This window comes from Cebidichthys violaceus, unplaced genomic scaffold (assembly GCF_023349555.1).
Source record: "Cebidichthys violaceus isolate CVI_PGR_0920_01 unplaced genomic scaffold, fCebVio1.0.p SCAF_103, whole genome shotgun sequence".
Lineage (NCBI taxonomy): Eukaryota > Metazoa > Chordata > Actinopteri > Perciformes > Stichaeidae > Cebidichthys > Cebidichthys violaceus.
In genome coordinates, this window is record NW_027176267.1 from 375001 (window position 1) to 402896 (window position 27896).

At 39.9% G+C, this 27896-nt stretch overlaps 4 protein-coding genes and 1 long non-coding RNA gene across 9 annotated transcripts in view; all 5 read right to left on the reverse strand.

Moving 5' to 3' along the window:
• The window catches only part of bcor (BCL6 corepressor), a 27848-nt gene extending 27457 nt beyond the window's left edge, over positions 1–391 (reverse strand). For 3 of the 4 annotated variants that reach the window (XM_068730811.1, XM_068730828.1, XM_068730800.1), the window contains exon 1: positions 1–391. This exon is cut by the window's left edge and continues 263 nt beyond it. The gene's annotated coding sequence lies outside the window, so the exon portion shown is untranslated. The other variant, XM_068730819.1, reaches the window with a different exon arrangement.
• Positions 392–4305: 3914 nt separating this feature from the next.
• Positions 4306–9050, reverse strand: LOC137887154 (von Willebrand factor-like). Its single transcript, XM_068729963.1, has 12 exons — positions 8972–9050; positions 8251–8491; positions 7791–7935; positions 7594–7684; positions 7434–7496; positions 7063–7265; positions 6683–6813; positions 6428–6582; positions 6061–6306; positions 5820–5979; positions 5262–5386; positions 4306–4916 (listed from the first exon to the last, which is right to left on the reverse strand). The coding sequence occupies exons 2-7, from the start codon at positions 8389–8391 to the stop codon at positions 6683–6685; spliced, it is 774 nt and encodes a 257-aa protein (XP_068586064.1). The 5' UTR covers positions 8392–8491; positions 8972–9050; the 3' UTR covers positions 4306–4916; positions 5262–5386; positions 5820–5979; positions 6061–6306; positions 6428–6582.
• Positions 9051–9060: 10 nt separating this feature from the next.
• On the reverse strand, positions 9061–11741 carry LOC137887164 (uncharacterized). Its single transcript, XR_011105028.1, has 4 exons — positions 11615–11741; positions 11125–11189; positions 10550–10671; positions 9061–9101 (listed from the first exon to the last, which is right to left on the reverse strand). It is a non-coding gene; the product is annotated as an uncharacterized lncRNA (long non-coding RNA).
• Positions 11742–18789: 7048 nt separating this feature from the next.
• On the reverse strand, positions 18790–21033 carry LOC137887169 (uncharacterized). Its single transcript, XM_068729983.1, has 4 exons — positions 20647–21033; positions 19688–19813; positions 19452–19558; positions 18790–19194 (listed from the first exon to the last, which is right to left on the reverse strand). The coding sequence occupies exons 1-4, from the start codon at positions 20987–20989 to the stop codon at positions 19087–19089; spliced, it is 684 nt and encodes a 227-aa protein (XP_068586084.1). The 5' UTR covers positions 20990–21033; the 3' UTR covers positions 18790–19086.
• Positions 21034–22001: 968 nt separating this feature from the next.
• Positions 22002–26531, reverse strand: LOC137887685 (CD276 antigen homolog). Of its 2 annotated transcripts, none has more exons than XM_068730849.1 (4): positions 26370–26531; positions 25518–25564; positions 23585–23908; positions 22002–23309 (listed from the first exon to the last, which is right to left on the reverse strand). In XM_068730849.1, exons 2-4 carry the CDS (start codon positions 25537–25539, stop codon positions 23188–23190), a joined length of 468 nt encoding a protein of 155 aa, XP_068586950.1. In that variant the 5' UTR covers positions 25540–25564; positions 26370–26531; the 3' UTR covers positions 22002–23187. The 2 variants fall into 2 exon arrangements, with proteins under 2 accessions (XP_068586950.1, XP_068586940.1); XM_068730839.1 differs by lacking the exon at positions 26370–26531 and adding an exon at positions 25939–26342.
• Between the last annotated feature and the right edge of the window lie 1365 nt (positions 26532–27896).

The following is a 27896-nucleotide window of genomic DNA, read 5'->3' on the forward strand; positions in this document are numbered from 1 at the left end:
GGAGCGGAAACACACACCTGGACGCTCGCGCACAGTCACGTGCACGTACGCACGCGTCGTCCGGGAACCGGGTTGAACTGTGTGTGTGTGTGTGTGTGTGTGTGTGTGCGTGTGTGTGTGTGTGTGTGTGTGTGTGTGTGTGTGTGTTGTCCCGACAGGAAGCAGCAGCGGGATCTAATCCAGAAAAAAAAGATGAAAAACAAAAAAACTGATTTTTTTTCTTAATAATCCTTCCTCAGGGTGTCGCGCGCGCGGCACGCAAGTTATTCCACATTTCTTTTCTTTCTTTCCGGTCCGTCCTCTTCCTCCTCCTCCTCCTCCTCTTCTTCTTCTTCTTCTTCTTCTTCTTCTTCTTCTTCTTCTTCTTCTTCTTCTTCTCTTTCGCTACAAGTCAAGGTACAAACAAACAACCACCACGTTTCCGCTGCACGCCTTCAGAATAAAACCCCCCAAAATACTCTAGATATCTTACATAAATCAAGTAGTAATACTACAGTCAGTGTACAAATACACTGAACAAATACTACTGTCAAATCTGGAAAGTAAAGCCTTTGGTTTTGAGGTACTAGTATTTTACATTTCAGAGTAAATGTACTTTATTTATCTTCATTCAGAGTATTAATCAACTAATAAATGATTGTGTTTTATTGTAGACATAAAGTCATTAACATGAGCTCCAATATTTACCAAATCCACCTTCAAAAAATAGTTATAAAGAAAAATAATACAAAAACACAAAAGAGGAGAAGATGTCCAAACACTTCTTGTTTACATGAAATGACTTTAATCTGAACTACAGACAATTAAATTGTAATATTTTAAGCATGAAATCTACAATAATATTATGATAAACAATAGAAATTCCATGAAAAACTAAAATTCTTGCCAACAGTTTTTAAAGCAGTGCTTTTATTTTGAAAGTACTCTTGGTGGTGTTATTGTGGATTAATGATTCTGACTTCACTCAGCTCATCAATACTTTACATTTCTATTGACGTTTCATTTTTTTCTTTATTTTTAGAATGAAATCTGATTTTCTGAGAGCAGTTTGGTATTTGGTGCTGATTTTAATATTTATAATATATATATACATACATATACGTATATATATACATATACGTATATATATACATATACGTATATACGTATATATATATGTATACGTATACGTATGTATATATATATTTATTTATTTGTTTATTTATTTTGCAGGGACAATGCACACCAATCGACAGTGAAACTGTAGGTGAGCCAGAGAGGCTAGTTTTCAAATTACAAAATTTCAAATAAAATGGAATTAAAATTCATAGATAGACAGTAACGTATAGACAAAACTAATACACATATAAGCAAAAGAAAAGTGTACGACACTAGAGCAGAGCAGAACAAACCACCTACAGTACAAGCACATATATATATATATATATATATATATATATATACACATATATAACACTGAGACACACAACACACACATCAAGAAAGGAAGATAGCAACAGGAAGGAAAGGAAGATAGCAACAGTGAACAAGACAAATGCACAAAAAGGCAAAACAAGCAGGACAGGACAGACAGTACAGCAATGCTTGCACACCTGATCGGCAACAAGCCATTCCTTCAGGCTGTGTTTGAATGTTTTGTGTGTGTTTTGTGTGCGTGTGTGTGTGTGTGTGTGTGTGTGTGTGTGTGTGTGTGTGTGTGTGTGTGTGTGTGTGTATATGTGGTGGCAGAGCATTCCACTAGTGAGCTTCCTCCACAGAGAATGTAGATTTGCTAATAGAGCTTGACCTATGTGAAATGACCTCTTGAAGCAGATCTAGTGAGTCTGCTGCTTTGAGTGCTTTGTTTAATAAAATCACTAAGCGGAGGCGGGGCCTATACCATGTACAATGTTAAAAACCAGACACACATCAGTGAATTTAATGAGGTTCTCCCAACCCACGATATGTGTTTGATGAGGATATTGCAGTGATGGTGACTTTTTGTAAAGTGTTTTTAGAGCTTGTTTATGGAGAATATGAATAGATGTTAATGTTGTGCTGCTAGCTTGTGTCCAGCTGGTTGAGCAGTAGGTCAGATGGGGGACAATCATTGCATTAAAATACAGTTTCGCAGCCTGCATGGTTAGACTGTTTCTTATATATCTGAAATTCATGAGATTAAATTTGAAGACCTTTGTCACATGTTTTACCTGCTTTTTAAAAAAGAGATTAGAATCAATAAAAATTCCTAAATATTTAAAATCTGACGCTACCTGTAGCCTCTCACCAGCAACATAAACATCTGGCTCCGGTGACACTTTGCAAGCCCTCTTTGAGAAGAACATACAAACAGTCTTTTTAACATTCAGATGAAGGCAGGAATCTGCAAGTCATTTAGTTACATTTGTCATTGTTATATACATTGTTATATATATATTTAATAAACCAAAATATGAAAATAATTCAACAATCAATCAAAATCAGATCAGTTTAATAAAAGTAGAATTTCAGAGCAGAAGATTCTGTCAAACATAATATGTATTAATGTAATACTTTTACTCTGTCTTAAATAAATACAGTCATGATTAATATTGTATGATTAATATTTTTGATTATATTGATTTATATGAAGTGATTAATCATATTTGTTTAATTTGTGTTGATCAATAACTTCAAACACAGATAAACTAAAGTATAAGTACACATAGCTGAGTATTTAACACCACAGCTCCTCCAAGTGGATCCAAAGAGTATTGCAACACAGTACATGACTGTATGACCAGTATTGCTAGTATTACTAATACTACCACAAAAATAGGACAAAAAATACTATCACTAAACATAGTGTTAAAAGTAGTACTACATTTAGTAAATGTACAGACCACATCTCGTCTACCTTGACACTACTTCTACTAATACTACTCCAAGTACTGCAATCATAACCACTATGTCTCAACAGGTCGTTAATATTACAGTACTACTACTACTACTACAACTCCAAATTCCTGTTACTTTGATAAATAATACTACTGCTGAAATACTGCCAATACTACAACGAGTACTATTCCTTATACTTCGACTGCTAGTATTTCCTCTACTATCTATGCTACTACTACGATACTACTGGTATTTAACTGATCTCTTTTGAAGGAGATGTCTCGTCCTAAAGGAGACGTCTCATCCTGAAGGAGACGTCTCGTCTTGAAGAGACGTCTCGTCCTGAGGAGACGTCTCATTCTGAAGGAGAAGTCTCGTTCTAAAGGAGACGTCTCATTCTAAAGGAGACTTCTCGTCCTGAAGGAGACATCTCATTCTAAAGGGGACAGCTTGTCCTGAGGAGACGTCTCGTCTTGAAGAGATGTCTCTTCTGAAGGAGAAGTCTCGTTCTAAAAGAGAAGTCTCGTTCTTAAGGAGACTTCTCATTCTAAAAAAGACGTCTCGTCCTGAAAAGACATCTCGTTCTGAAGGAGACATCTCGTATTAAAGGAGAAGTCTCATTCTGATATTCAGGTTTCACAACGAGGATCAAGAGAAATCCTTGCTTTTTTCACAAAGTAGTACTTATGGCTGTAAAAAGTTAAAGTATTAACTTGTGTGCATAACAGCGATAGAGTTCTGATGGTTATTCTAGTTCTTAGTCCACTAAACAGACCCTTATAGCTTAATCCTAGCTATCAAAACCTATCCTGGCACCTTACCTAGAGCCTAGATCCGTTAGAGGAAAGCTGCCATTAACTGACGCGACTGATAGCTGCATTCGGCCAAGAGGGGCTCTCTGCCATGTGCAGTTGCCAGATGAAGCAGGGTAGACGTCAGGAGGGAAGGTCGTGAACAAGCCAGATCAGCTTAACCAGATCACCGAGTATCCTGTGAGATTGGTGAAAACCCAACGGGCTTGGTGATCCGGACCTTTTAAACGGAGAGCCGATTTATTAGATAGTTCTGTATCGGGGCTTAAACTCACGGATCTAACAATAGCAACACCTTTATTGAAATCGGCGGTTCTTACATCTTCATTTTAAATAGATTTCTTCATTGTTTTTCTTGATCTCTTTCTTTCTGTCACAGAGTAGGTTTTCTGACCCTAATGTAAGTCTTGTCATGGTGAAAACTTTCAAGATCAGTACAAACTAGAACTAAGTAGAACAATTCAAGAACTAAAGGTTGTGTAATGCACAAAATGGCTGACTGGTTTCATCTACACAGTTCTAATCAGCTGGATGTTAATGACTGCTTACATTTAAATATTTACTGTACATTAATAACTCTGGATTTAGAGGCCCAGAGGTTCAAGAAAAAAAGATGAATACACGAATGACACTCATGTTGGTTTTCCCACTCCCTTTATTATATTTTTTTGGATTTTCTTTTGCTCATAGTAACAACATAATAGTACAACAGCATGTCTTTGCGTAATTACAGTCACAGTTTGAACTGGCAATCTTCATGCGTAGTAACTTCGATCTCTTAGTTATGTTCACAACAGTATTTTCCTTCCACTTGCTCTCCAAACTTTCGTTCTTTTCATTTCGTGTCACTAAAACAGATTCTGTTCCTGCATCCACTAGTTATCATTCAGGCTGTGTACATTTAAAGAAGGCAATTAACCTAATGTTAAAGAAGTAATGATATATATTTTAAAGTACCAAGAAGTAGTGCACACAGTAAATAAAACCCTTAAACCCATCTTTGATTAGTTTCTTGATTCCATTTTTCTATCATTTATTTCACTAAAGATTATGTTAAATTTCTAAATCTCATAATAATTTGCAAGAATCATTGGATTTCTGAAGAATTAATAAACGCCGTCATCTCAGGTGATCAAATGAAGATTATATCTGCCAGCATTGTTTCACAGCAGCGATCACTTCAAACACTTGTTCAGAAGCAGTGAGATTTCAGGCTCCTTGTTGGACGAAGCTCAAGTCAGGAATCAGCTGAGAAGACAAGCAGACAAAACTGATGAGTCATGATTTATACTTTGTCTCTTATGGAGGTTAAATACCAAATATCTAAGAGTCAGACGTCCATTAATCTTCCTGATCACATTCCTGCTCCTGAGAGGATGAACCCTTTGAGCTTTCCTCTAGCGCCACCCCCAGGACTAACTTATGTCATTTGACTGTCGAGGAGTTTAGTTGATGATAAATAACATTTAATTCATAAAGTACTCGATCATGTGGTTTGTGTATATGAAACATGACGGTCACTGGACACCATGTCAAGAACCATGTGTTGATGGCTATCAATTTAAATCAAAACCAAATGAGCTTCATACGTACCATGTCATAGGTCAAAAGGGGAGCTGTCTTTAATTACTCCAGGCCATAGTGATGAGGGCTGGGTTTCCATCAGTACGGTTAGACCTGGAAGATCTGCGCTTCCTTTTAACGCCTCCGCTGCAGGTCTGTAAGACACGGAGGATGGTCAGGGGTTAGACTGCAGACAGTGTCGGCTTTACGGAGGTCAACACTTCAGCTTTTTGTGCCAAAAAATATGACAGTATCCCTTTAATTATATTATTAAAAGTATACATTATGTTCTTAAACTTGCAGACTTCCTTATTCCAAGATAAAGAAACTTATTTCTGAATCATCTTTTTGAACATTTGATCAAAGTTAAAAAGTGGTTGAAATATTCTTTATATTTATATTCTGAGCAGGTTAAACTGTGCAACACTTTATAAATAACTCAGCTCCACCTCAGCCAACTACAGCAAAGCTGCTCACATATTAATGCATCAGTGATAATAATCCTTTAATCAATATATAAAACCATGAAAGGAACCATACAGCATAATGATTAGTTGGTAAAGCAGCATTCTCTCCTGTCCTGCTTACCGGAGCACATTTGCTCTGTTTGAGGCACAGCTCCAGTTTGCAGTGCAGGTAGACTTCAGGTTTTCCCCCTGAGAACTCAAACATGTTGAAAGAGAAGAAGTTGAAGGTTCCCAGTCCATTTCCCTCCACCTTCACCGTCTGGTCAGCTTTGTTTGGGCATCTGCTCAGAAACAGGGAAACGGACACGATGAGTTCATCAGCAGCTGATTCTTACAGCCGCAGACGAAGAGTTCTTTCTCACCCGTTAATGACGAGGTCGTATCGCAGACCGCCATCGGGGGACTGCTGGTTGGTTGCCCAGCAGGAGTCGGTCACTATGGCGACCATGTTGCCGTCCAGCCCCTCCGTCTTCAGCTCCAGCCAGACATTCTGGTTCAGCTGGATGTCGGTGCTCGACCCGACGAGGTTCATGCGGCCGGCGTCGGTGTAGGCGCTCATCATCAGAGTGTAGTTCCAAACTCCAGATACAATCTGCTGCACCACAGAGCTGCAGAACACACACACACACACACACACACACACACACACACACACACAGAGTTCAGCTGTGTCAAACTACAACAAGCTGCACATCAACAAGCAGGTGCAGCTCAGCCCCCTCCACACACCTGTCTCTGATCCTGAAGGACAGACTCTTGATGTCTGGCTTCGTGTAGAGGCAGGAGAAGTCGATATGTACTTGGTCATTGCGGGTGATAACGTCGTTCTTTGAGCTGTTCCTCGTCACGATGGTGTTATTGTAGAGGATTTAGTTGTTGTCCATCTAGATTGAGACAGAAACACAAGGCATTGTCTCTCCTCTTACATCAATCAGAGAGAAAGCTTGTTCTCCACTTGCTGCAGTCTGTAAAATTGCACTGTACCTAAACGTTCGTTGGTTTGTACTTGGAGGCAAACAAGGCCCGACACAAGCAGCTTCTTTTACCGAGCTTCTCGCCGCAGAACTCATGATCGCTGCAGTACTGGTCCAGACAGGAGGCCTTAGGGACAGCAGCTACAGACAGACATACAGACACATGAGCTTCACTTTCAGGTCAACCAAGAACATCATGAAAATAACATCGTTCATGTCAACAAAGTCAGTGATGCAGTCTTCACGAATACTCCACAGGTCTTGGAGCAGTGCAACATTTTCCGGTAACTTCATCTGAGTGTTTAATTGATCTGCTTCTTTATACTCGACTCGCTTCAATCTAAACGTCCACTAAGCAGCAGAATGAGAGAAAGCGAACGAGGATCTTACAGCAGCCGACCGTTGACCTCCAGTCAGCCAGTGTGACGTCGTCTTTCAGGCTGCAGGACTTGGCGTAGGCCTCCATAAACTGGCAGTTGAGACCGTCCACCGCCGGGTATTTGCACAGAGTGTCTTTGCAGGCGGCCACGTAGGGCTCTGGGTCAGTGTGGTTGTGACAAGCAGTGAAGGGTGGCTGTCTCAGGAGATCACAGCTGATCGAACCGTGCAGAGAGGAAGAATGAGTGTTACGAGTGTTTACCTTCCACAACCATCCCTGGTCACAGGACGGTGTGGTGGCACATATAAATGTATATGCAGATGACTCGGTGCTGTTTGAAGGGTGAAGGGAGTGTTTAGTGTTTAGATGGGTCACTTCTTACTGTTCAGCGGAGCGGTTGCAGTTGATGGTACCGTCGACGGTGTCGTTGTGCTGAACGAAGCAGCTAGGGGGCGACAAACGGCACATTACATTAGACGATAGGACATGAATAGAAAATGTATTAATATCAGTCAGTGCATCAAGTTAAGACTAAGTCGTACCCAGACTCCTTGTTCTTCTCCTTATCCAGGCTGGTGGTCTGGCTCGGATTAGTGGGGTTTCCACACAAACCCTCTAGAGCTTGCATTGGTCCTGTTTGATGTCAGGAGACAATTAGAGACAAATCAATGAAGTCTGACCCTAATAAGCACAGCTTTCATTCTGAAACTCAGTCCAGATAGGATCTAGGGTTCTGTACCTGACACATGGGCGGTGTTGCCATCAAAAAAGACTGTCATGTTGGAGGAAGGTATCTTGGCAGTAACTCCAGTCTGGTCCTTGGAGAGCTCCACACCGTGAAGCAGCTGAGCCGTGGTGTTGAGGTTCAGTGTTTGGTCTCCGACCTACATCACAGCAGATAGGAAACACTGGTCTTAATCCTGGTTCCATATCAGTAAATATGATCACAAACAGATCCTGAGAGGAAACACGGATTACTTTGTATGCCACCTTATATTGGAGGAAAGTAACAACTGTACACAAATACTGAATTGATTCTACAAAGCTTTACTGGAGTATTTCTATTTGATGCTGCTTCATACTCCCACCACATCTACAGAAAGTGTCTCTGAATACATCAACACAAAGTAACTCCTGGCTTGTAATGATCATCAGATTGATCAATGAACACTGTTTTTAGATGGATTGTGGCAGCTCACCCGAACTCTTCCGCCTTGTCCCAGATGCATTCTTACACCTGACTGCGTTATTATCAAGTGGTCCAAAAACGACACGTCTTTACGACGTCGCTCACGGAAACCTGCTTCGAGTTTAAAACCAGAGCTTCCTAGAGGCTTCATCAGAGTGTAGTCACAGCGATCCTGGACAGAGTGGACTCCGCTGTTGAAATCGATGACGGTGGAGCCAGTCACAGTGCACACAATGGTGGGTGTCTCACACCTGATGGAGATGGAAAGAGACAAACTTAACTGTCTATTCATTTCTAAAGGCAGAATCCAAAGACACGATGATGTTTTATCCTTTGAACATGAAGTTTCTTATACATTTGAGGAATATAAATCCTGAAAGAGTACTCCACCAATAACACATACAGATCAGTTTATTAAAGGGGAGTACCACTCCACCTGAGAAAACACCGAGAACAACTCTGAGATAATGAATAAGTCTAAAATAATAAACATCTATGTGTATGTAGTCATGTTTACAGGGTTGCATTGTGGGAATTGTAGGCTCCAGGGACTTTGAAGTGTGAGTGTACTCGGGGAGAGCCAGGATATCTCTGCTGCTTTGATCTTGATCTCATCCTCAAAGTATTCAGAGGCTTCAAGTCTCGTTCAGTCTCTTTGGTACACTTCATTTAAATCAGTCACTCAAACATTTATTCAGACTTTATCACAAATATAAAGCGAACATATTTACGTGTTGTTGCCGAGGCAAACCTCCCAGAGTCCACATGTACTGACAGAAGTGAGGACTGAAGACTGACTACAGGTTTTACTGGAGCAGGTGTCTGGGACTTGAATACTTGAACCGGCTGCTAAAATGACATCTGGGAGGTGAAAGGAGGTTTATGAAATTAGTTTGATATCAACTTTAAGAGATGGAAATAACAGCAATTTTAAGATATCACATTTTTTAGAGGATCCCTGAAGAGTCCCACTCCCTTTTCTTTGTGAACTGCATGATTTGCCTACCTGAGACTCTGCATGAACTTATGTCCTTGTAAACTCCTGTTACTGTTTGACTGTTAGTGAATGGCCATGAATCCACAGTTGAGGTACCAACCGTTATAGTCAGTTTGTAGAAAAAGGTTCGACACAAATCAAGGTATAATTATTAAAGATCATTATTTCTAATCAGCCATGCTCATGATGCTCCAGTTTGCTCCTCCCATAAATTACAATTACATTCAAGAAGCAAGAATCATTTTACATAAATTACCCAGCAGCATTTCAACTTTTTCCAGAATCCACTGAACAAAAAATACTCTTTAACCATTTCATGAGTAGCCAGAAGAGACTCATGAGCTTTGAGTTAAACACAACCAAACACGTCACACATCCACACAGAAACTTCAGTGTACTTCAATAAAACATAACATTTATGAGTTTGTACAAACTGAACAGAGGGATGTGTGATTTGTGACGGCCATCTTTGTTTCTGATGAGGAAAAAGAAAAACATGTACTGAAACAACTAAAACACAAGAAAAGATGTGAAATCACAAATTAAGCTCAATAAGAACTAAAGTAAGTCAGCTGTAATACTCAAAAACATAAAGGCCCAACCGAGTAATGTGAAACTAATGAATACACTGAGGACAGAAACTATAGTGTGAAAATACTCAGAAGGGAAGCCAATGATCACATTTAGAGGACATGATGATGATGATGATGAACAGAGTCAACATGAGCAGACAGCATACCACAGCCTCATGGGCCCTACAATGAGGTCATCATCATGTAGGACCAACAGGACCAATGTTTGTTGACTCTTCTTCTTCTTCTTCTTCTTCTTCTGCTTGTTTCAGTTACTCAGTTTGTTGAGTTGACTTTCATAACACAGGGAGTTCTCCATTGAAACACAAGCACCCAATATGTATTCACCCGTCTCTCATTCTTTGAGACGTTATTCTTCATTTATGAAATGACTCATTTTATTATGTTCAGCTGACTGAAACTATTTTAGTGATGCAGCTTCTGTAATGAATCAGTCGTATGTGAGCCGACTGTGAGAGGCAGGTTCGTCCTGTTCTCAACTACAACTTTGAGGTACTTGTATTTGAGTATTTTCAGCTACTTTATAGTAATACTCCACTACAGGCAAATGTTGTACTTTTGCTATTTGTATTTCATTTGTCAGATGAATAACCAGAATATAATCACAAACTAAATGCCGGTGTAATGCTTGAGGTAAAGACAACAGACGACAGTGATGTGAGAGCTCTCATTGAAGTGTCTGTTAGATAATAACAGTAACATGGTTTAAGTTTACTCACTTCTACTCTTGAGAATGAGCGTCCATAAAAGCTGATGGGACAGGAGCTGATGTTCACCTCTCTACCAGGACTGTTAAGTGTTATCAATTCAGACAGGTAGAGATCAACCTGGCTGGCAGCAACTACAGCGTGAATGTGAAGGAAAAGAATATCATATATTAATTAATACAATTCTTTTATAACTCACACTACCGACTTAAAATGAATTCTGGGTGTAACAGATGAAATCAATATTTTTGTGTTACTACGGGAATCTGAATCCATGATTTAATTCATGAATGTAAGTAGATTAAGGTTAAGTCCTTTATAAACAACTGAATCTATCAAACTAAATTGTCCCAACTTATCTTACTTGTGTTAAATAAAAGCATCTTATTCATTTATATTGATTTCATGTTTATAAAGAATCATTAAAGTAAAAATCTGGGTTGAAGGCAGAATTTAAAAAGCTGCCGTCATCACAAACAGTGACACAGTATCCAAAGAGGATTTTACGTTGAAATTGATTTCATCAAAAGTCTTTCAAAATAAGCTAAATATTCTAAAGCACTGACAGCTTTTCAATGGCTGCTTACCTGCCAGCAGGAGGAGCAGAGCACCTGGCTTCATGATGGAGAAGCAGCAGTAAACTGTCGGAGAGCTGGGAGAGAAAGCGTTCATATCGTGACATGAAAAACACCTTCTTTAATGCCTCCCATGCGTACAGGATAAAGAACAGTGTTCAGGGTCCTGCATGCAGCGGAGGGTTATCAGAAGGTTCCTTACTGTCTCTGAAATCCACTACATGGACCCTCACTGGTTTCCTTAAGATGAAGCTTATTCACCAAGTTAGTACGAGTGCAAAAAACTCCAACACGAACATTTCCAAATCATTTCAATAAGCAGTGCAGTTTGTCTTTGTTCTCCCTGAAGTCACTGCACACTCACCATTCATTGTATTGTCTATATACAGAGTTACCATGATGCATCTTGATAGAGGGGTTTAAAGACCTCCAGCCCCCGTTACTGCAGCAGTAAGATCGACATGAGTTCAGGCAGAGAGGGAGAGCGTGCGGCTGGTCTTACCGTCTGGAGGTCGGGTGGAGCAGCAGGGAGATGGAGCTTTGAAGATGGAGGTCAGTGATGAACCGCTGGATGTTTCTCCTCTCGGGGAGATGTGCCTGCTGTGTGTCTCTCTCCGTCTCTTTTTATGCTGGTCCTTCTCATCACGCCCCTAAAGACTCATGCAAGTTGTACATTCTCCAAAACTCCCCAAACTGGCTTTTTGTGTCCTTGAGGTCTGTTGAGGAACTTGTTTTTCTCACAGCAATGCAGCGAGTGACTTTTCATGTATTCTTGTTTTTTAAAAGTTGCCTCAAGATAAAGCAGTCATTATTGTTATTTACATGAATCTTTCCAATAGCAACACATGTGAGCTCCCTGTGAGGCTGTTATTGGATATGATGCTTTAGTGAACTATTCACACAGATTAGAGACATGGTGTGATCTAGTACCTGAACAGGTCCCTCAGCATTCTGTGCTGGTGGCCTTGGACCTGAGAGCCTCAGGTGCTTTAAAACAGGTTTGTGACAAACGACCCGTCAGTACCTTCTAGAAAGATGTTTGTTCTGAGAACATTATGTAATTCTAAAGGAGAAAAGTATTGAGGTTAAATAAATGAATGTTTGTTAAATCATCTATTAAATCATCTATTTCAGTGAAATTCTAACTTCCATCTCGTCTTCCATGACATCAACTCATGTGTGTCTGTGTGATCGCTCTCCTTTGGCGTCTAAAGTCTGTCCTCCTCGTTAGTCTGATAAATATGTCATTAATAAAGAACTGGATCATTTGATTTGTGTGTGTATGTAAAACAATAGGTCCTTGTACATCATGACAAGAACTCTGCATCAAGCTTTCATTGATTAATATCACAGTTTTCCAGAATTGAGTTGCTTCCTGAATTGAATGTTATGTTAAAGTCTGTTAGTTAAACTAATGGTGTCTCATGGTATAAACTGATTACTATTATTCTTTTATACAGATTTATGGGTTTATGAATCATGATTGAGTCATTAATAATTGTTTCACATTTTAAAATACATTTTATATTTAAATGGATTAATGCTACAAGCAATAACGCAGTTATTATTTTAAACAACGTGAACAAGAATCATCCTTATAGCTGTTGTAGGAGGAGGTTCGGTATGAGCGAGATAGAGTTGGGCTCACCTCCTCACGTAACACTGGTTCTGGGACCAAACTCCTGGAGAGGGACTCTGTCCTTTCACAGAGCTGCCAGGTTGAGAGGCGCTGGACGAGTGTGGGGATCCTCACGACGCTCGGCTGAGAGTCGCTGTGTTGGAGTTCTCCCTGGGGAACGAGGGGGTCGCTTCTATGTGACAGAGAGTCGCTGGGAGGAAGTTTGTGATTGTTGTGCTCATGCACCAAACAGCAGCTCGGAGTACCCGGCCTTCTTGGAGTCTCTGGGTGGCGTTCTGGAAAGGACGCCGACTGGGGACTCCGTAGTTCTGCCGAGAGACTTCAACACTCGTGTTGGAAGGAGAAACCCAGAGGTGGGTGATCGGGAGTAAAGGCCTGCCTGATCTGAACCCAAGTGGGTCTTTGTTGTTGGACTCTACGAGTCATGGATTGGCCATGTTGCGTGTGGCCGTGACGTTACCGTCTGTGCTGCCGTGTGTCGTCGTAAAACTATCCTACGGCTGTGGCGGCGCTCGATTAAATGTGCCCTGCACAAAAGCCGGAAATATGAAACTGAACGGCCGGTCACAGGTCCTGTGATGTTTGCCGGAAATAATCAAAGAAGTCTCTTCACTCAGATCACGGCTTGAATGGTGGAGACGGCCTCCGACTATCAGAAGGCCCTGTGCATCACTGAAGGGATCTAGATTTGAGAGGACGACTTTAAGTAATCTTGCTTTTGATTTCTTGACCATAAACTTCCTTTTGAATTATGATGGCTGAAGCTTCACTGGATTTCTCAAGCTAAAGCTGGTATCTTAGTATACGGTCTGAAAATATAAAAAACTTTCGAAGAAGACCCGTCTTCTTAAAAGCAAAGCAGACGTTTGTTCTGAGAACATTGTGTCCTCACGTTCACGTGTATCAATCCTCCTCGACTACATTCTTTCACACTGAGCTGCTCTTTGTCCTGAGGGGGTTTCAGGTCCAGGTAAACGATGTGTTCAAAATGCCAAAGATTCCTTCCACACTGTATATGCAAAGCAGAGTGTTGGGTTCATAACACTTTATAATTATTTTTAATTCATTTTAAAACTTGATCAATCATTATCCTGTATCATGTATACATTATTTATTCCATTCATTTAGTTTATCTGATTGTTTATTTATTAATTCTCTGTTTAGTAGTTTAGTTATTGAGTTAATCTGATAAATATTTCATTAATAAAAAATTGATCATTTGATTTGTGTGTATATGAAATGATGGGTCCCTGTGCACCATATATAGCACCACTATAGAAACATTGACAACATATACTCATCGTTCCTGGCCTTCTGTCGGCCATCTTGGTTTTGACAAATTTGTGTTGCATGATGCACAACTATGTCATCAGAACCCATATGCACATACATGGAAGCAGCTTTTGAATAGCCGTCTGCTGTAGTGAGACACATATGACGTTTAAGGGTCATACAACGCTTTTAAGTGAAGCATTTTTAATTACCTTGTTCTTGAAATGTGCTATACAAATAAACTTGCCTTGCCTTACAACAAGAGGGTCAAGTCATGCAAAATGAATAAGAAGGCGTTCAGGTCTTGTTGGTGAGTTTACAGTATTTTCCACCAGATGGCGCTGTGGATTAAAATGCTACACACAAGGTAAAGCAGTACAAAGGCCTCTGAGAGATGTTTTATAGCCCGTTATGAAGTATTGTTTAAAATAAAACACAGATGAAAATGAGAGGATCAGGATTTGTTTTTACTCAGAGGTACTTATTGTACGTTTTACTGTACTACATCTCAGAGGTACATATTGTACGTTTTACTGTACTACATCTCAGAGGTACTTATTGTACTTCATATTGTACTCCACCTCAGAGTTCCATATTGTTCTTCATATTGTACTACATCTCAGAAGTACTTATTGTACTTTATACTGTACTACATCTCAGAGGTAAATATTGTACTTTTTGCTGTACCACACCTCAGAGGTACTATTGTACTTTATACTGTACTACATCTCAGAGGTACTTATTGTACTTTTTACTGTACTCCACCTAAGATGTACATATTGTACTTCATACTGTACTACATCTCAGAGGTACAAATTGTACTTTTTACTGTACTACATGTCAGAGGTACATATTGTACTTTTTACTGTACTACATCTCAGAGGTACTTATTATACTTTTTACTGTACTACATCTCAGAGGTACATATTGTACTTTATACTGTACTACATCTCAGAGGTACATATTGTACTTCATACTGTACTACTTGTCAGAGGTACATATTGTACTACTTGTCAGGTACACTCTGTCCCTTTATGTTGTGTTTTGTTTCATGTAAATGATAAACTGAAGGATGAAGTGTTCCTACTTCTTCAGATGAATGAACTCTTTAAGCCTCTTGGATCAGCTGTAAAAAGCATCGTCACAAAGCTGGTTGTTCTTTTTAGAGATACGAGGTTCTCACAAACATGATGGTCTTATAGAATATGATGCATTGATGTAGACAAAACTAAACATATACAAGGATATAAAAGAGTTAACATGCAACAAACACATTAATGCAGAAGAAACATCAGTTAGAAGAGTAATGGACCAGACAGGTCAAGATGGGTCATTTATAGAAGAAGAAGAAGAAGTGGATATAGCTTACAGACAGATAGAGGTCCTGGTCCTGGTCCTGGTGGCTGGGAACTAGTGCAACACAGACAAACTATGGGAAAGGGTGTGGTATATGTAGTGACATGGCTGATTGCAAAATGGGCCACAGGTGAGCAGGTGGAGCAGGGTCTGAGGACACCTGGTGGACAGGTGGAGGATGACAACAAGGCTTCATACAGATGAAGGAGCCTGGGGGTGTGGCTCAAGGGACTTTGTCCTCGCAGGACACCGTGAGACAATGGAATATAGAAATGAGGCAATAAATGTATAAATACATGTAAATATTCATAAATAAATTAGGCAAAAAAATATATGAATACATGTAACTGCAAATATATAAATGAGTCAATGCTGTGAAGTAAAACCTTAAATAAATAAATATAAATATAAATTCATAAGCAAATGCAAACAGATATATAAATGATTCATATAGATAAATGAATAAATATCACTATGAAATAAATAAATGATTTAAAATAGATCAATAAATAAATACATTTGGAAATTAAATAAATCCTGAAAAAAATAAATGAGGCAATAAATATATAAATACATGTAAATATATAAATGAGTCAATTTAGTTCAATAAATAGCAGCAGTTGTTCTCTTCTCCTGTCCTCATGTCCTTGTGACCTCATGACAGGACGACATGTCCTGATGTCCTTGTACCACTCATTGTGTTTAATAACCTACATTATGAGGACCGACGTCCTCCTAAGTCATATAAATGATTATCTATGAAAAGGTTTACTCACCTACATTATGAGGACCAACGTCCTCCTAAGTCACATAAACGGTTATCTATGAAAAGGTTTACTCACCTACATTATGAGGACCGACGTCCTCACAAGTTAAACTGCTACATCTACATTGAAGCAGTGGTTTTTGGTTAGGAGGTGTTTATGGTTAGTCATCATGAAACTCGTGTACAGTAATTTAATATAACGTCCTCCTAAGTCATAAAAAACAGTTAGTATGTGTGTGGACATTATAAACGTCATACGACCATGCGTGTGACTAGACATCAGCTGTTCAGACAAAACAAACTCCAGCGTTAGTTTCACTTTCCTCCAGAGTTTTGAGGAACTTATTTCATGACCTCTGAGGTGAAACAGCAGACACACAAGTGTTGAGGCCACATGATGATGATGATGATGATGTTGAGAAATCTGCTGAATCACACAGAGTGACACTAAAAACTCAAACTGAAGAGTAAAGTAAAGCTTAACAAATTTAATGTGAAGCACTGAATAATTAAAAGTATGTGAAACCTGAAAACTAAATTATATAAACGTGTAGTTTCAAACAAACAACTGTTTGTTTATCAGGTCAACGAAAGTTTCCTTCAGACTGAAAACAGGAAGTGGTTTCTGAGTCTCTCAGTCAACTGAAATATTAAAATAACCTCAACTATTTACTCTGGAAATGACAACACACTTCATATGAAGGTCTGGATGCTGCTACTGAAAACTACTAATAATACTTAGTACTACTAATACTACTTAATACTAGTTTTACCGTCACTGCCCATACTATTACTACTGTTTCTATAGTACTACTGCTATTGTACTCGTATCACTAAAACCTCTGTTCCTGTTCATACTTCTACCACTATTATTACTACTGTATTACAACTGACATTAATACTTATATTACTTAATTCTACTAATACCACTAATGTAACTGTCAATACTGTAATTATGGTACTACTGCAACCACTACTAATACTACTAATACTGCTTAATACTACTTATACTACCCCTCGTGTTACTACTGTTTTTATAGTGCTACTACTATTGCTATTGTACTTTATTCAATACAACTTCAGTTCCTGTTCATACTTCTACTACTATTATTCCTACTGCATTACAACTGACATTAATACTTATATTATTTAATACTACTAATACCACTAATGTCACTGTCAATACCTCTACTGCTACTACTGTAACTATGGTACAACTGCAACCACTATTAATACTACTTAATACTACTTAAACTACCCCTAGTGTTACAAGTTTTCTATAGTGCTACTACTATTGCTATTGTACTCTTATCAACAAAACTTTTGTTCCTGTTTATACTTCTACTATTATTATGTTGTACTTTTTACTGCATTACATTTTGTTACTTTACAGATTCAGATTATTAATCAACTAATAAATGATGATGGAATATATAGAAAGTCATATAAAGTCAGTGATCAATAATTATAATATAACTATACTTATAACAACTTTTACTTTGGTATGTTATACTTTGAAGGAGATACGTTTGTACTTTAATTTAAGTCAGATTTTGAATGCAGGAGTATTTTGCAGCCATTAAAGTTATATAATATAATATATTATGTTTATTTCACTCAGTGGAAACATTTGAAAACAGCAGGAACACTATGAGTATCTTTAATTTTCCCGAAAGTACTTTGAGTTTTAGTATCATTGTTAAAGTTGTATTCGTTCATGAGTTCAGACTACACGTAAAGTCTCTTGATATGCTGACGACTTTAACTACTATTGATCTGATACCCATTAAAATACTGCACATCATTATTTAAAGTTTTAATACAATATTTACTGTGAGAAAGCAGCATTATTATATGAGAGCACTGGGTTGTTTATTCAATGTTGTTCTACATATCTAAATATGTTATTAAATTGTGGCACAAAAATCAACAGTTGAATGAGAAAGTTTTAAAAGTAAATTTTCTGTCTGGAAAGAAAACAAAATCGATGAATGTTTTGTTAGAAACTATTTTAGAAAAGACGATATTTACAGAAGTGAGATTTGTGTCATTAAAATGTGGAACTTCATTAAGTACAAAAAGTCTGTGGACTAAAATTAAAAAGTGATCTAAAACCAACATTAAGGCAAATATGAAAGTCCTGTTTGTCTCTGAACTTGACTTCCTTTTCTACTAACCAACACCACAACAACTGCACTTAGATAGTTGGATTGTTATGGATGTGTATTATAATACTCACTGCTGAATAATGAAAACATAACTGAAACATGTCCCAACTCTGATCTGGAAGGTCTAAAGTTGCCCAGAGAGCAGGAAGTGTTTTACGGTGACGGTGACAGTTTTTACACTGAAGTCAGTTCTGAGGAACCACAACACCACATGAGGCCAAGCTGATGTCAGACCTGCTGCTCACACACAACTCAGACCACAAGACTTAATAACTCAACACATAAACTTTTAAATCGACAGCAGAAGCATCAACACCTCTGCTCTTGTGTCTGGACCTCAAAGCCTTCCGTTTGTGCTCTGACATCCTGTCTTTTAAATGTTTAAATTCTTTTGATTTTGAGATAGTTGTTCTTAAAGTCATGAGTATGATAACAGAAAATGAGAAGACTGAAGAAAGAAACTAATACAAACAAACAAAAATACATGTTTTTTATAAATTAAAAGTAGTACAATCACATTATCATTATAAACTCAGCCACCTTAAATCTTAAACCACCTTAAACTGGTTCCTAAACAGGTTTAAGGCGGCTCAATACGAGTTTGGGACAACCTAAACACTCCAGGTTTTTGTATTTCCTCAACCTCCTAAAAGACCAGAAAAGGTCTTTTTTGTCCATTTATGAGCTTCAAGTCCACAAGAACCATCAGTCAAATATAAATGTACTACAGGTGAGTGGACCAGTGTCCAGGTACCGTCTGGGTGTCAGTGGTGTCAGTGGTGTCGAGGCAGTGGGGCACCTGGAAGCTGGGTTTTGTAGTAAACACACTCCGTTAAATGTGGAGCAGCAGGCGCTGGGGCTCTGAACTGGATCTCCTCGTACTGAAACACACGGCAAAAGTATTATATACAGTAAACACAAGTAGTACTACTGATACAAGGAAATGTGTAATACTGAGATTATGTCTTGCAGCAGTGGCAGAAATAACTCTAGATGTAGTATAAATAGTAGCAGCAGTAGCATTAACGAGTAGTAGCATTAGCAGAACTAGTAGCAGCCATAGCAGTGACTGCTGGTAGCAGCAGTGTAGCATTAACTTATAAAAAACATTGGTAGCACAGCATCAGTAGTTGTTTACCTGCGGCGTCTCCAGCGTCTCTGGGTTCTCAGAGGTGAAAGATGAAGGGTCGTTCACCTGGTGGTTGCAGTTTTTCCTCTTCAAACACGGAGAGGTCAAAACCAAACCTGCATCAAAAGAGCATCAGGTGACTCACTTTTTCTAAATTCACAGCTGAAGTTCACACGCAGAAGCTGTTGGTATTCATAGAGCAGAGGACCAGAACCTCGGTAGGTTAAAACCAATAATAGACTCACCTATAATCACAAAGACGAAAAGGACATTCAGGGTAAACGAGCTGTAAACGATGAGCTCACTGTGGACAATTCTGCTGTTGTGTTGCTGCTGGTTTTTTTCAGAGTCGTTGGTAAACAAAGTGACATCTGGAAAAAGAAAAGTAACAAAGATGAACAAATAAACCGAGGAAGGCTCAAATACGATCATAGAGAAGCATTTCAAGTAAAGGTGGACTGAACCCTTAAAGTGACCCAACTGTCTCTTGGTGGACTGAACCCTTAAAGTGACCCAACTGTCTCTTGGTGGACTGAACTCTTAAAGTGACCCAACTGTCTCTTGGTGGACTAAACCCTTAAAGTGACCCAACTGTCTCTTGGTGGACTGAACTCTTAAGGTGACCCAACTGTCTCTTGGTGGACTGAACTCTTAAGGTGACCCAACTGTCTCTTGGTGGACTGAACCCTTAAAGTGACCCAACTGTCTCTTGGTGGACTGGGTGACCCAACTGTCTCTTGGTGGACTGAACTCTTAAAGTGACCCAACTGTCTCTTGGTGGACTGAACTCTTAAAGTGACCCAACTGTCTCTTGGTGGACTGAAATTGTGCAAGATTGTCGAGTTGTCTGTTTGGGGAAGTATATTTACAGGAGCCAGAAATGTCAAACGCTGAGTTAATTTCCTCTTGGATTAAAAATAAAAATAAAGCGAGACTTGTGCTCGAGCCTGCGCTCATTTTCTTTGTGAAACAGTTACGACACTTAAATCTTTAGACATGTTTGGACGACACTTCATACAAACTTGTATAATTAAAAGTAAACAGAGTGGGAGTAATTGTTAGATTGTCTGTTTGGAAAAGTTGTTCACACTTTGTACGACTTTTTCAAAATGCACGACACTGATCTAAGATTCGTACATCCAATAATAACCTCTCTATTAATTATATTTATAAATAAATCTTGTAAATAAAAGCAGGTGTTTACCTGTAACCAGGTGGAAAGTGTCTGTAAATATAACATTGCTGTTATTTTTCCTGCCACAGAAGTAACGCCCGTCGTCTTCTGCTGTGATGTTGCTGATCACCAGTTTGTTTCCCATGGCCATGTACTTGTTTTTAAAAGAGGTTTTAACAAAGTACTCTGACTCTTTGTAATCACCACTGTAGCTGCGGGCGAGGTCCTTCATCTGGCTGCTTTCCTCTTTGGACCAGTGCACGTCTGTGGTGTCCACAGAGCAGGTCAAGATGGCCGCCGCCGCCGCCGCCACCTGAACCTCGGCCTCGGCACACATCAGGACCACCGGGAGGATCATCCAACGCGGATCCATGATCAGAAAAACCAGGAACCAGAAGAGACCCGAGTGAAGCGCAGAGCTCCGGTCTGAAGCTGATGCTTCTTCTTCCCTCAGCGAAGACACAAGTGTTCTTCACTTCCTGTATCTCAAGGTGAAAACTCAAAAACCACAAAAACCAAGTCAGTTTCCTGACGTAAAACTCTGGTTCAATGCTACTGATTTACACGTTCAAAGTAATCTGTAAATACACTGTGGTACAAGCAGTACAAGTACTTCCTACATGTTTATTAGTCCAAGAAATCAGCCTCAAAACTGACACTTTAAAGAAGTAGTACTTGTGATGGTTGGATTAGTACTCAAAGTAAAATAGATAGAATAAAAAGTACAAAAAATACAGCAGACATTTTAGTAAAAGTAGTGTAACAATTGTGCAGTGGTAGTACAAGTCATAATAGTAGTAGTAGGTTGTAGCTTATCAGCAGTAGTACTTCCAATTTAAATAGTGTTACAATGAGAGTTTTAGTCAAAGTAGTAGTAACTAGTATCAGCAGTACTACTAGCAGTAGGAGTTACAGTAGTGGTGGTAGTTTCCATCATAAGAGTATTACAATAGTAATAACAAAAGTAGTGTGTTAAACATTGTAGCAATAGTAGTTATGGTGGTAATGATAGTAGTACTGGAACTAGTAGTACTATAGTTAATTTTTAGTAGCTGTGTCAGTAGGAGTAATAGTATTACTCATACTAACATTAGCAGTAGTAGTAACAGTATCTTAGTAGTGCCTGTAGAAACAATATTACAGTACTAGTAGGACTACTAGTAGTCAGTTATAGTACAACAGTAATAGTCACAGTAGTTGTAGTAATAGTACAGTAGTTTCTTCACCTGTCAAGACAGACTAATAAAGTTTTAATAATTGAACATCAGAGCGGTCACATGATGTGATGAAGTGGCTCCATCTTGTGACACAAACCTGTTACTGCAGAATACAACTCAAACCATTCTTCATCTTTGACTTTTTATTTCAGAATAAAACTCAAGCCATTCTTCATCTTTGACTTTTTATTTCAGAATAAAACTCAAGCCATTCTTCATCTTTGACTTTTTCAGAATAAAACTCAAACCATTCTTCATCTTTGACTTTATTTAAGAATAAAACTCAAAGCAATCTTCAACTTTAACTCTTTCTTTCAGAATAAAACTCAAACGGTGGTCTTTCTAAGGTGGGTTTGGTGCAGTCTACGTCTTCAGCTGGATGAAGGTTAATATTAACAGAATAATGCTCAAATTGAGACCGACTGACTGATGTTCAGTAACACAAATCCTCCTTTTATCCTGTTATTGAGACGGACGTCATCCTACGACTTTACATTTACAAACTGAAGAACGTTCTACTATCTTCTAGAACTTCAGAAACAACACATCAGTTCAACACAAATAAAGTCTAGATATGTCAAAGTTACAACATTGGATACTTATAAAGGTACACTAGATCGATTATGGAGACTTTTAAATCCTACATATCCCACAATGCAACTGGGCACTATCCCTTTAGGCAGCGTTAGCTGTTAGCCTCAAGCTTGTAGTGCAGAACACAGACGCGGCTACAATCTGTTCGAAGGTGCTTCAGATGTTGAAATGTTACGACGAGTAAAAAGTACAATGAAGACATTTTAAATATCTTATGACCAATGAAACATGTTTGTGATACACAAGAGAAAAAAGCTGCCGTTAATGTGCAATGTCTCAAAATATTTAAATAAATACATTTATCAAACAATATTCTTACCTCACCGACAGAAATACTTCAATATTTTTTAGTTTAACATATTTTTCAGCAGACGTTTCGTTGTTGTATTTGGAGGTTTGGATGGAGAACTTGTAAATAAATAAAACATGAGGAAGCTGGTTTTGGTAGATATTAATAACATTGAGTATAACAGAGATGTCAGCAGGACTTCGACCAATCAGGAAGACATACTGTCCTTAAACCGAGCAGCAGCAGCATTAGTGGCTTTAAATATGAATTAATTATGAAAGGTGATTATTATTATTATGTTAATAGAGCCGTGCTTTTACTTTGATTACTTCAGGATGCTGATGTGATGCTATATGAACTGACCACCAGGGGGCACCTGACTTTGAGTTGATTCTGATGAAATGATGGTTATTACTCTTTAAAGTTAGTGTGAAATCGGTCTTTTTATAGAAGCTGCCAGAGTTTGAACGTTTAAACGTAGAAGTGTGAAAGAGAGAAGAAGAAGATGAAGAAGGAAAACCACGAGGAGAAGATCGGAGTTACAGAAGAACATCCATCTGAAGGTCCAGGAAGAGTCGGTCCAACCCGTTTATCTGAAACATCAAAAACACAGATGTGTTATAACACTGTTATTACTAACTCTATAAAAGCCTTACAGACCTGAGAGTTATTACACTTTATATACAGATGTGTTATAACACTGTTATTACTAACTCTATAAAAGCCTTAGACCTGAGACAGTTATTACACTTTATATACAGATGTGTTATAACACTGTTATTACTAACTGTATGACAGCCTTACAGACCTGAGGCAGTTATTACACTTTATATACAGATGTGTTATAACACTGTTATTACTAACTAACCTGTAACAGTGAGCCTGACGCTCTCCTTGAACTTCCCCGGGATGTTACATTCGTACAGACCGCTGTCAGACCGCTGGACGTTCTTCATCTGGATGGAGAAGTTTCCCTTCTCGTAGAGCTTCTCTTCACTGAACACTCGATCTTCAAACCTCTCGTCCTGCGCTTTACGATCTTCTTTATTTCCTCTGATGTCCAGCACGTTGTTGTCGTCTTTGTCCCTCCAGAAGACGGAGAAAGACGCCGGTAGAAGCTCCACCTTGTCGTAGACGCACTTCAGCAGGACGTCGCCTCCGGTGGAAGCCTCAACTTCCTCCACACAGGACACTGTGAGACAACACAAACGTTAAATAAATGAAATGAATTAATAAATGAGGCCAGTAATATATTAATAAGGTAAGTCCTTTGAGAGACTGGTGTTGACCCATCTGAAGGACATCACAGGGCCCCTGCTGGACCCCCTGAGCAAACAGGTCGGTGGACGATGCGGTCAACATGGGACTGCACCATGTGCCAGGGTTCTGTTTGTGGACTTCAGCTCAGCGTTCAACACCATCAGTACTCCACCCCAAACTGTCCCAGCTCACTGTCCAGCCTCCACCTGTCAGTGGATCACTAACCTCCTGACAGACGGGACGCAGCAGGTGAGGCTGGAAAAATCACATCCAGCACCCGGACCGTAAGCACTGGACCCCCCAGGGATGTGGTCTAGTACCTGGACCGAAAGCACTGGACCCCCCAGAGATGTGGTCTAGTACCTGGACCGTAAGCACTGGACCCCCCAGAGATGTGGTCTAGTACCTGGACCGTAAGCACTGGACCCCCCAGAGATGTGGTCTAGTACCCGGACCGTAAGCACTGGACCCCCCAGGGATGTGGACTAGTACCCGGACCGTAAGCACTGGACCCCCCCAGAGATGTGGTCTAGTACCCGGACCGTCAGCACTGGACCCCCCAGGGATGTGGTCTAGTACCCGGACCGTCAGCACTGGACCCCCCAGGGATGTGGTCTAGTACCCGGACCGTAAGCACTGGACCCCCCAGAGATGTGGTCTAGTACCCGGACCGTAAGCACTGGACCCCCCAGAGATGTGGTCTAATACCCGGACCCCCCAGGGATGTGGTCTAGTACCCGGACCGTCAGCACTGGACCCCCCAGAGATGTGGTCTCTCCCCACTGCTCTTCTCCCTCTACACCAGCGACTGCACCTCAGAGGACCCGTCTGTCAAACTCCTGAAGTTCTCAAGACGACACAGCGGTCATCGGCCTCATCAGGGACGGCCTGAGTCTGCGTACAGATGGAGGTTGAACAGCTGGTCCTCTGGTGTGGTCAGAACAACCTGGAGCTGAACAAGCTCAAAGCTGTGGAGATGACAGTGGACTTCAGGAGGAGCCCCCCAACACTGCCCCCCCTCACCATACTCAACAGCACTGTGTCTGCCGTGGAGACCTTCAGGTTTCTGAGATCCACAATCTCCCAGGACCTGAAGTGGTCCCCAAACATCGACACCATCAGGAAGAAGGCCCAGCAGAGGTACAACCTCAGCCCGTCACTCCGATGAACAATTAACAATCTGAAGACATTCAGAAACAGAGGAGAAACAGAGGAACTCCCCAGGAGACCCCAGAACAACATCTACGTCAGGCCCGTGTTCATGACCCAACAACAAGAACCAGACCATGGAGAGTCCAAGGAGAAAGACGCCGCTGAGCAAAAAGAACACGAAGGCTCCTCTCACATTTGACAACAAACATCTTGATGATCCCCCAATATTCTGTGGACTGACGGGACAAAAGTTGAACTTTTGGGAAGGTGTGCATCCCGTTACATCTGGCGTAAAACTGACACAGCATTTCATAAGAACAACGTCACACACGGCGGTGGACCTGGACGACTCGTCATAATTAATAATTATTAATAATTCAAAGACTCACCTGTATTGAGAGTGTACGTCATCAATAAGAGCAGAATGTTTATGAAACTGTGGAGAAACAAAAACAAAACTCAACTGAAGCTTCGTGAAGTTACTTTCATTAAACTGAACTCGGGTTTATGGACATTAACCACGTGTTTAGGACGTTTACTGCGCCCTTTATACACATAAACATGACGTCACTGTACGGCAGCTAGTCGTTGTATGATATAATGTAACATTGGGCTCCTTAAAAGGAGCGCTAACATCACTTTTAAACTCTCACTTCCCCTCGTGCTAGTTAGCTGCTAACTATGTAGCATTCAGCTCTCCAAGGGAACCACAGTGGCTACCTGCTAACTGCTAACTATGTCGCATTTAGCGCTCGTTGGGTTTAAAGCGAAGGCGGCTGAATTGTTCTTCGCTGGTTTCCGTTAACGAACCTCTTTAGACCGGTCATGTCGGTCCCAAAGTCCTTTTCAGGCCCGGAATCGTGCGATAACCGCAATTAAAGAAAGCCTTATCACAACTTTCCCATGGTTCCTTGAGGCAGGAAGTGAGTCAGCATTCGGTAGAACAAACCAATAAAACGCAAATGAACATTAAATATATCGAAGTGTCAGTAAACAAATGATCGTAAACATTAACTACCAACATAAATAGACACATCAATCGTAGAACGTCTTTTATTAGTTCACATCCTTTAAAATAGAACGAAACAGTGAAATAAATATATCTGGGCCGTTGAATTCACATTACTAGCTAGCTAAGCTAACTAGCAGCTAACGTTCACCTAAAGGCAAAGCAGAGTGGCTAACTGCTAACTAGCGGCTAACTATGTAGCATTTAGCTCTGGAAATACGTTTAAACCGACAGCAGGCTCCTGGGCCTTTTCACGTCCTCCGGTACCGAGCCCCGTTAAACCGGTCATGTCGGTCCAAAGCTCCTCTCCAGGCTCACACTTGTGTCTTAAACGATATAAACTCTCAAACATATATTAGCTCGAAAGGAGCCGAGTCTTCTTCTTCGTTCAGTTTATCAGCGGACTACAAACCACCGTTTAAGGAGCATTACCGCCACCTGGTGCACCGGAGTGTGTACCATCGCGACTTCATGACAGCGGTCATTTAAACAGGATCCTGTGATGTGGTCTGAGCCATGTTTCCATTCAATCCCTTACGAACTTCTTCAATTCCATTTGTATCAAGCTTCTAACATCCCACTGAAATATGTTACGTACCATTATAGTTTAATCACGAGACAAATCGTGATTAAAAGGGTTCATCATTTATTTTATTGTTTTACATTCCGTACTCGAGACACCGAGGTACTCCTCTGCTATATTACACTTTAATCCACTTTTAATCCACTTTTATCGGCTTGTTTCTCTTAAAGTGAACCAGTTCTAGTGATCCATTAAAGCTTTAATGAGACACGTGACCAGGTCACATGATCAGAGTCAGCTGACCACCCTGAGGATTAACGCTCACCTTTTGAAATGTCTCTTCTTCGTTGGTGTCGTTCTCGTTGGAAATTCGGAATCGAAACTGACGGTTTTGGTTTGAATGGTTTTTGATGAAGCAACGTTTGACGTTTTTGAGTTGTTGTTGGATAGAGTTGAATAGAAACACTTTCATGTGTTCTAATGTTTCTATTCAAACTGAGTTCACTCTGAAACATGAACACACAGAAACAATAGAAACACTTTCATGTGTTCTAATGTTTCTATTTCTCTTTTTGTGAAATTACCCTAACCAATAAATACGTTATATTGTGTAAAGTCTCTTATTGTGAAAAGCTTATTGATTGGTTCATATATATACAGGTATATTTCTTATATACATATAAAGAGAACTCTTCTCTGATGAAGGAGAAGTTTCTGCATCTGATCAGCTGATCACAGACGGTCCCGAGGTGAAGGACTCGGACCACCGACGAGGAGCCGCGGGTTCGATCCCCGCCTGAGGTGTGTGTGTGTGTGTGTGTGTGTGTGTGTGTGTGTGCGCAACTCTACGAAACAAACAACTTCAAAAGTTGCGTTCGTCAAAAAAAGTTCAAACCAAATTCGTCCGTCACGATTTCAAACTTGCGAATTTCCAATGAGGACGACACCCATGAAGAAGTGACGTTCTAAAACTTGAGTTTTCATCTTTGAGCTGGTCAGCTGACTCTGATCATGTGACCTGAGAGAAGAACCAATCAGGGCTCAGAGATCCTCTCACAGGTAAACTCACCTGTCTGCTGTCAGGTCTCTCTTCTTCTTCTTCTTCTTCTACAAACTAAACACACATTAAACTAAATCAAACACACATGTTATTATTAAATATTATGAACAGATAGATTTCAGATTTAAAGGGACAGTACACATTAAAAACAAACCTACATGAAGTCTGACACACAC

Excerpts from the sequence above, each read along its gene's own strand:
- LOC137887154 (XM_068729963.1), bottom strand. The coding sequence starts at position 8,391 with ATGAAGCCTCTAGGAAGCTCTGGTTTTAAACTCGAAGCAGGTTTCCGT. Across the intron at positions 7,497-7,593 it reads GAGAAGAACAAGGAGTCTGG|CTGCTTCGTTCAGCACAACG; the intron begins GTACGACTTAGT and ends GTCGCCCCCTAG. Across the intron at positions 6,814-7,062 it reads GAGGTCAACGGTCGGCTGCT|CTGCTGTCCCTAAGGCCTCC; the intron begins GTAAGATCCTCG and ends GTCTGTCTGTAG.
- LOC137887685 (XM_068730839.1), bottom strand. Across the intron at positions 23,909-25,517 it reads GACGTACACTCTCAATACAG|TGTCCTGTGTGGAGGAAGTT; the intron begins GTGAGTCTTTGA and ends GTTGTCTCACAG. Across the intron at positions 23,310-23,584 it reads CGTCAGGCTCACTGTTACAG|ATAAACGGGTTGGACCGACT; the intron begins GTTAGTTAGTAA and ends TTGATGTTTCAG.
- LOC137887169 (XM_068729983.1), bottom strand. The coding sequence starts at position 20,989 with ATGGATCCGCGTTGGATGATCCTCCCGGTGGTCCTGATGTGTGCCGAG. Across the intron at positions 19,559-19,687 it reads TTTCGTCTTTGTGATTATAG|GTTTGGTTTTGACCTCTCCG; the intron begins GTGAGTCTATTA and ends CTTTTGATGCAG. Across the intron at positions 19,195-19,451 it reads AGACGCTGGAGACGCCGCAG|TACGAGGAGATCCAGTTCAG; the intron begins GTAAACAACTAC and ends CGTGTGTTTCAG.